We start from the raw sequence: 8,938 nt of genomic DNA on the forward strand, positions 1-8,938 counted from the left end.
AAAAAAAAAAGAGAAGAGGATAGAGAAAGATAGCAAGTGAACAATAGAGGGGATGTTAGTGAGAAACAGATATGGTTTATTATCTGTTGAAGATGACGTGTATAGTATTCTCAACTGGACTGGTCTGGGAAGTATTTCATGATGGGTGAAGTCTTTTAACAAGCAAAATGAGAAATAGTGATTGACTGTTTTAAAAAATTATAATAATAATAATTATTGAGAAATGCATGGAAAAGACTTTGAATGATAAAGCGGGGAGATAGATGCCTCTGTATTGACTGACATGCATGGCATTCCCTTTTGAAAAAGCAATGGAAGTCAATGTAAAGTTATATGTAATCCAATGTAATATAAAGAAGATTATGATGATAAAAAAAAAAAAAAAAGCCTTCTCCTTTGCTGCATCCACTAAATGGCAAGGGATAAGATAGTTTTAACTTTGTTACTAGAAAGCAACTTTGATTATTGGGCTGAAGTAAACAATTCAAATAAGGCTTTTGAGAAAAATCTGGTTTATTTTTTAAAACTAGAAGATAGCTATATATAGGACCAGCAGATGGTGTAGTGGTGATGTCGCTGGACTCTCATATAGTCAACTGTGGTTTCAGTTCCAGACCCAGAGGCTTAAAACTCACATTGGGTACATGTGCATGCATGGCCAAAATTCCGAGAGTAGAATGAGGAGAAGGGATTGTGGTGTGGCCATCCACCCGAGGGGTGATTTCTCACTGTCTCTCACTCTGTGTCTCTCTGGCGAGTGCATATGCCCTATAGCAAAAATCTCTCTAAAATAAATAACTAAATAATTGGACAATTATATGTATGTGGTAACAACAACAACTCCTAACGGGCCAGAAATGAGATGGCAAAAAGCTATAGGTATGATTAACACCAAACTGAGATATATACCAAGGGTTTCTGTTTTTTTAATACTAAGTTCTATTTCTAGAATGTCCATGACAATTACCAAAGAAAACTGAAATAACATACCTTTTTAATCATGTTCTCTTGTTGGGATTCAAGAAACTCAAGTAGTTCCGCTCTCGTGGAATTATTCCAGATCAAATAGGGACTCTCAGTGTTGCTATTAAGCATCTTCAAAATCTAGGAGACAGAATATCACTGTTTTGGGGACCAACAGATGGTGCAATGGTTGCTTCGCTGGACTCCCACACAGTCATCGGCAGTTCGAGTTCTAGACCCAGTGGCTTAAAACTCACACTGGGCCTGTGCATGCGTGCCCAAGATCCAGAGAGGAAAAAAATAACTATAGTTAACTGCTGTCATCAATTTATTTAGTTTTATACAAAAACAGGAGACCTAGCCTCATTTAAAATATTTTAATGTCTTTAATTATTCTTTCATAATTAAAGGGTACATAGTATCCTATTTAACAAGTTTTATTGTGCTTCTAATTATTTGATACTATATACTTAGACTGTTTCTTTTTTTCTTTTTATTTTTTGGAGAGATTTTCGCTATAGGGTGCGTGCGCTCGCCAGACAGAGAGAGAGGCATAGAGACAGAAAGCGAGAAATCACCCCCCAGGGGCAATGGTCACGCCGCAATCCCTTCTCCTCCATTCTCCTCTCGGGATCTTGGGCATGCACACACACGCGTCCGGCTTGAGTTTTAAGCCACCGGGTCCGGGATGCAAACCGCGGTCGACTACGTGGGAGTCCAGCGACATAGCCATTACACTAACTGCTGATTACCCTTAGACTGTTTCTTAATGATCCTCACAAAAAAGGTCAAAGAGGCTGGGTCATACTTATTTTGTAAAGCATCTCTGTATGTATTTATGCACATGCATATGTTGGTGTGCATATATGTTTATGTACTCTGAGTGCAAATAAACAATGGCTCATCAGAAATAGCTGGACAAAGACTGAGTTATCGAATTCCGGCACTCTGGCCACTGCAGAGCACCATCCAGTCACTGGATTCTGGCCCTGTCACTCTGCGACTCAGGGCTGGTAAGAACTATGGTGGACCCCGGAGCTGAGAATCACAAAGTTGAACCCTGCAGAGATTGGACTTGGGGAGCAGATACCATTACCTAATCCATCATACACTGACTTTCAAGGATGAGACAACAAGCATGTGCACTTTTAAGGTTCCCCAGAGCAATCAATATTACCATACTCCTTTACCACTTGAAATGTCTTGCACTGTTCATGAAAATCCAGCCACCTCAGAAGCCCATACCTCAGTAGCGCTGACCACAGCAAGTTTTCTAGCAACATAGGGTGTCAAGAGGCCAGCTAGACTTTTCCTTATGGTTGGGTTTTCTGGAGTTGCTTGTTCTTCAGGCAAATACCCTCCAAGGCGACTTAGAGCACAGACACTCAGTTTTGCAAGGCTGTTGGCTACTTCCTATTACATACATACAAAAATTAAGACATTAAGGTATATCTGTTATCTTATATATAACATAATAACTATGAAACCAAACTGTACAGAACATATTTATGGAACAGCAGAAAGCAAACAAAAAGAGGGCACGAGAATCCTCAACACTGTTATAAGAAAGAGCATTAGAGCTTATTCTTCTCTTTTTAGTGAAGGTTGTCAGAATCTAGCACTCATTGACACCCAATCCAAAACGTGTGGATATCTAGAAGAAGCACATCTGGAGGGTGGGCAGGAGTAGGAGATGGGCAGGTAGACTTGCCTGCTAAAGGTGCTAATAATATGAGCGATGACGAAAGGAAGGCCAGGAAACAGTTTATGAAAATCAAACTAGTACTCAAGGCTTTGTGGGACCTAGCCCTAAAAGCTTGATGATAATACTAAATTTTCCTGTAACACACCACCAAATTCTGCAATCATAAAATTGACTCTGGAGAAAAAAAATAAATAAGTAAACTGTGTCCAGTACATGCTTCTGCAAATTCCTTTACCTTGAATCCGATAAGCATAAGCAATTAAGATAAAAAGTTTTGGAACTTTAAGAGCTGGGGTTATAGATATCAGAAATTCTGCTCTGCATTAATCATCAACCCTCAATGGCTTGGGTTCGAATTCCATATTAAAGTATAAGGTACCTGCTGGTTTGTCTCCTCATTTTTCTGAATGCCACTCTCTTCTAGTGTATAGTCGTAACTAAACAGGTAACCAAGCAGATGCCACAAAATTCCAGCCTGAAACAGGTGTGTCTGCAGCCAGAAATCCACAGCAAAAGAACTGACGCATTCTACCCCAAGGGCAGCCACCCGTGGAATGCTCTGTGAGAAGAAGAACAATGAAATTAATTTATATGATTAAGAAAAGCTCTAGGGGCCGGCAGGAGGCATGGTGGTTAAGGGCGCTGGACTCCCACATGACCAACTGTGCTTTGGGTCCCGGACCTGGAGGTTTGCTTTCTAACTTTCTCCCTCTCTCCGAGTCGAAGGAAGGAAAGGAGGAAAGAAGGAAGAAAAGAAGGATGAAAAAAAGTTAAATAATTTTTTAAAAAAAAAAAAAAAAGGCTCCGAAGAAAAACTGGTTGTGAATGTATGTCAAGCTAGCTCTCTTTGCAAAATAATTACCTCTTCCTGTATTTTCAAATTTAAATCTAAATTCTGTATCCTTTAAAGCCTAAAATGAAAAGTGACCTTATGTTGAGAAACAAGAGTTACTATCTTTGAGACCAGTGTCTCAAAGACACTTGGGAATAGCTCTCTAGTTTGGTTTCTTAGATTTTTTTTTAAGCACACACAAAATAAGACATAGTTTACTTTTAAAAAGAGGAATATCAACTCTACCTTGCCAAAATACAGCACTCGACAGAGATCCTTGATGATGCTAGGCATTTCTGTAATAAGCATTCTTCAAACTGAGCAGCCACACTAGAACATTTACTTATGTGTCCACACACCTGCAGACAACATAGCAGATAGGAAAAAGTGAGGTGTGCATTCCTTACTTACGACAGAGCAAAAATAAAACTGGTGGAGATTTGTAAATAATGCTTAAAGGTATGTATGATGTTCCAAAATGACAAAGAACATTTCTATTGGATCACTCATCTTTCTCACTAAGATGCAAGGGCTGCCAAACTACCACCACTATAGCCCATGCGTCACATCGACCATGGTCAGTTTTTAAGCCACCAGGGAGGTAAGTACAGGTTTTATATTTTTAAAGGGTTGTAAAAAAAAACAAAAGAATATGTAACAGAGACTGAATAAAACCTCAAATATTTACTCTCTGGCAAAAATTTGCTGAGGAGCAGCCCTGTGGCCAATTGGTTAAAGGAGCCAAATCCCACATGGCCTACTATGATTTGAATACTGGCTCTGGCAACTTAAAAAATACACCAAGCATCCCCTCCCAAAACTCCCACAGGGTGGAGAACTGGAGCAAGGACTGTGGTGTGGTGTGATTATACCCCAGAGGAGTGGGAGGACTCTCCAATTGCGTGTGCTCTCTCACAATTAAAAAAAAAAAGTTTGCAGGACTCTGCATTAAGGTGTTTTAGTCCAGTTTATTAAAATGGTAGACTATCATAATTTTATTTATGCAATATACTTCAAAATAGAGGATGAGAGATAGCCGGTGGTGTGGAGGTTGTGGGTGGCTGAATCCAACATGGCTGACTGTGTGGTTCAAGACCTACACCTGGCTGCTTGGAAGGTAAGATGAGCGTATGTGCATTGTCCAAAAATCTCAGGAGAATGGAGGAAAAGCAACAGTAATGTGGCTATTCCCCCAATGGGGATGCTTTCTCTCTCTCTCTCTCGCTCTCTCTCTCTCACGCGCGCACGCACGCACACACCCTCTGGTGAGTGCGTTCACCCTATAGGAAAAAAAAAAGTTAAACTCAAAAGCCAACATTCATTTAATATTTTAAATTTTGATGGTATAAAAAAAGGTTATATGTAAAGATGCACGCTACTCTACAATGATGTTAATAAATTCCTAATAAATTTTCCATTAAAAAATCTTGCTTACACAACCCTAACAAAAATTTACGCCAATGAAAATATTAGGGATGAGGGAAGAGAGGTAGAAAAAGGGGTGTAAGAATGTGAAACAAGAATAGCAAAAAGACAAATGTCTGAAGTTGACTGAATGAGACAGAATAGTTTAGTATGTTATTATTTACTTTAAGAAAAAGAAATTAAGGGCCATCAGGTGGCACAGTGGTTGGGGTGCTGGACGCTCATGTGGCCAACTGCAATTCAGGTCCCAGTTCGGCGGCATGAAACACGTGCCGGGCCATGTGAGCGAGTGCCAAAAATCATGAGCGGAGAATCAAGAGAAGGGACTGTGGCATGGCCATCCCACCATGAGGAGTGATATCTTGCTGTTTCTCCGTCTCTCAGAGAGGGCAAGCACCCTATAGCAAAACTCCCTCACAAAACGAAGAAATTAAGTCAATGGATCACAAGGGACTTAGCACCGTGATTCTTTAAGTGTGACGGGTACACAGAATACTACAACCTGGGAACCTGCTAGAGAAGCACATTCTCAAGCTTGACCCCAGACCTCCCAACGGAAACTCAAAGGTGCAGTGGGTATAGCTCGGCATCTCATGCTTTAATGAACCCTGTGTTTGATTCCTACAGATATTAAAGTCTGAACCACTTCCTCAGAACATAGGCTTTAACCTCACCTGTACTGACATGTCGCTTGGTTTACTGGAACGATTCAAGACAGCTACACAGCGACTAAATGCCTCTTGTAACACCTGCAGAGAAAAATGTCAACCATTATTTCTTCTTTTTCTTTTCTTTTTTCTTTTTTTGGAGAGGTTTTTGCGATAGGGCGTGTGTACTCGCCATACAGACAGAGAGAGACAGAGAAACAGAAAGCAAGAAATCACCCCCCAGGGGGGATGGCCACGCCGCAATCCCTTCTCCTCCATTCTCCTCTCGGGATATTGGGCACGCACGCACATGCACCCGGCGTGAGTTTTAAGCCACCGGGTCCAGGATGCGAACCATGGCCAACTACATGGGAGTCTAGCAACATAGCCATTATACTAACTGCTGGTCCCTCAACCATTATTTATCCACTTCGACTTGAAGTCTGAAAAACCTTTTCTAAAAGGAACTAAATATAAATAAGCTTTTAGTGCTACATATTTGTTACATACGTTTTTGCTCAATGAACATTCGTTAAATAAACAATAAAGGAGTTTCTTTTTAAGTCTTCCAATAAGCTACTTCATAAGCAGTATTACCTTTTCAAAGTTTGAATCCAATAATCTCCAAATCACAATTTAAAATAAAAATCCTTTTCTACCTTGAATTTTAGAACTAAAATATAAAGAATAGAATACTATCTACTGAAATAAATTGAAGAACAATTGTATGAATGGCATTTATACTTGGTGAATTCTCTAATGCCTAGAGCAATGTGCCTAACCTAGCTTCAAGAAAGCACGGGGTCAACCTACATTACCTCTATCCCACTCTCCCTTCTGAGCTCTTCGGCATTGAGAGCTGAGCAGTTGACAGTGTGGAAAGCTAGCTCTGCAGCTGCCGGCAGCAACGGTGACTCCTTTGAGAACAGGAGGTCATCTGAAGTTTCCATTGTGATAGTCCTAATCAGCATAGGGTATCCTGCATATTTATAAGGCTGTAAATCTGAAGTAACCAAAGATGGGTATTGAGAAAACAAAAACACAAAATAAAAACTGATCAGGCCACAGTTAATAATAATTATTCAATTATGCTGTCTGAAGAGAAATTAAAATGATAAAGTATTCAACACCTAAATGTTTCCTTATTCCAGTTTATAAAAAAGAAATTAAATGTTAATTAGATCCTTTGGGTTTTAGCTTTTCAGCAAACTTGTTTGATAGATGTCTCTAAAATGGTTCCACTAAGAGTATTTTCTGGTAAATTAATTGCACTTGGTATGTCCTGATCTTTTGAAGAAAACCTTCTTTCGATGTTATCCATAGGATCACTGGAACTTTTGATCTGATCCTTGAAGCAAGACATAGCAAATGCACCACAGACTGTATTAACACTCATGATGTGCACTGCATTACATAGAAGATTGTGAGAAGACATTTCATTTAAATGAGAGTGACATTTTATATTCTGCTTTCTGGATAACACTTTTTTCTTAATTTTGTATTTTCCAGGAGCAAGAAAGACACAGAACACTCCAAACAGGGCCTTGGTGCCAGGATGCACTCCCAGCTTCAGTCAGCTCTGGAGGATGAGTGTGGGTGTGTGTGATGGGCGTGGGTGTGTGACAGGAATGGGTGTGCGATGATGAGCGTGGGTGTGATGATGGGTGTGGGTGTGTGATGGCATGGGTGTGTGATGGGCGTGGGTGTGTGATGGGTGTGGTTGTGTGATGGATGTGGGTGTGGGATGGGCATGTGTATGTGATGGGCGTGTGTATGTGATGGGCGTGTGTGTGATGGATGTGGGTGTGTGATGGGCGTGGGTGTGTGACAGGAATGGGTGTGCGATGATGAGCGTGGGTGTGATGATGGGTGTGGGTGTGTGATGGCATGGGTGTGTGATGGGCGTGGGTGTGTGACAGGAATGGGTGTGCGATGATGAGCGTGGGTGTGATGATGGGTGTGGGTGTGTGATGGCATGGGTGTGTGATGGGCGTGGGTGTGTGATGGGTGTGGTTGTGTGATGGATGTGGGTGTGGGATGGGCATGTGTATGTGATGGGCGTGTGTGTGATGGGCGTGGGTGTGTGATGGGTGTGGTTGTGTGATGGATGTGGGTGTGGGATGGGCATGTGTATGTGATGGGCGTGTGTATGTGATGGGCGTGTGTGTGATGGATGTGGGTGTGTGATGGGCGTGGGTGTATGATGATGGGCATGTGTGTGTGATGGGCGTGGGTGTGTGATGACAGGTGTGGGTGTGATGATGGACGTGTGTGTGTGATAGGCGTGTGTGTGGGTGATGGCTGTGGGTGTATGATGATGGGCGTGTGTGTATGATGGGCGTGGGTGTGTGATGACGGGTGTGGGTGTGATGATGGACGTGTGTGTGTGATAGGCGTGGGTGTATGATGATGGTGTGTGATGGGCGTGTGTGTGTGATGGCTGTAGGTGTATGATGATGGGCTTGTGTGTGTGATGGGCATGTGATGGGCGTGGGTGTGTGATGATGGGCGTGGGTGTGTGACGTGCATGGGTGTGTAATAGGCGTGGGTGTGTGTGATGGCTGTGGGTGTGTGTGATGGATATGTGTGTGTGATGGGTGTGGGTGTGTGTGATGACAGGCGTGGGTGTGTGATGGGTGTGGGTGTGTGTGACGACAGGCATGAAAAAGGTTTCTAAAATAATTCTGATTAGTTATAAATGCCATAAAATAAATGTTTTACAAATGCGTCCTGTTCAGTTCATACAGGAAAGTGAGTCGATTAGTCACCACTCTCTTTACTGATCCAACTGCTATATACTCAGACTAATCCTTTTAATACATATTTAAAGTGCATCTCTCTCTTCTGTGTTCAAGTACACAACAGTCTTCATGCTATTCCAAATCCCCACAGTGCTCTTTCTTCTCTCTCATGCAAATGAGTCTCCGACACTTTGTGCTGTGTTAACTCAAGTTTAATTCCCAAGCCGAAGGATAGTTTCAATGTTGAAATCCACCCAAATAGGCCCCCAACAAATCTTTAAATGTTATTAACATACTCCTTGGTTTTCTAAGTTGCTACTGATATGGCCACTGCAAAGGGTGAATGACCCTAGACTCTGAAATCATACTTACAGTGAATCTCATCTATACTAGTGTTTTTCAAACTGTCCCACAGAACTAGAGGGTCTTGAGAGCTGTGACAGGAAATGGCAGGTATGGGACCAGCAGGTGGCATAATGGCTATGTTGCTGGACTCCCATGTGGTCAACTGAAGTTCGTGTCTCGGACCCAGTGGCTTCGACTCTCACCAGGTACATGTGTCCCCAAGATCCCGAGAGGAGAATGGAGGAGAAGGGATTGTGGCATGGCCATCTACCCTGGGGGG

General features: G+C 41.9%; 1 protein-coding gene across 1 annotated transcript in view; it reads right to left on the reverse strand.

Moving 5' to 3' along the window:
* Positions 1-8,938, reverse strand: part of DNAJC13 (DnaJ heat shock protein family (Hsp40) member C13) — a 113,795-nt gene that overhangs the window by 7,848 nt on the left and 97,009 nt on the right. The window contains 7 exon segments of the mRNA XM_014591586.2: positions 991-1,104; positions 2,209-2,376; positions 3,048-3,227; positions 3,747-3,805; positions 3,808-3,859; positions 5,600-5,674; positions 6,391-6,575. Of these exon segments, the coding sequence (XP_014447072.1) occupies positions 991-1,104; positions 2,209-2,376; positions 3,048-3,227; positions 3,747-3,805; positions 3,808-3,859; positions 5,600-5,674; positions 6,391-6,575 (833 nt within the window).

This window comes from Tupaia chinensis, unplaced genomic scaffold, assembly GCF_000334495.1.
Source record: "Tupaia chinensis unplaced genomic scaffold, TupChi_1.0 Scaffold000601_1, whole genome shotgun sequence".
NCBI lineage: Eukaryota > Metazoa > Chordata > Mammalia > Scandentia > Tupaiidae > Tupaia > Tupaia belangeri.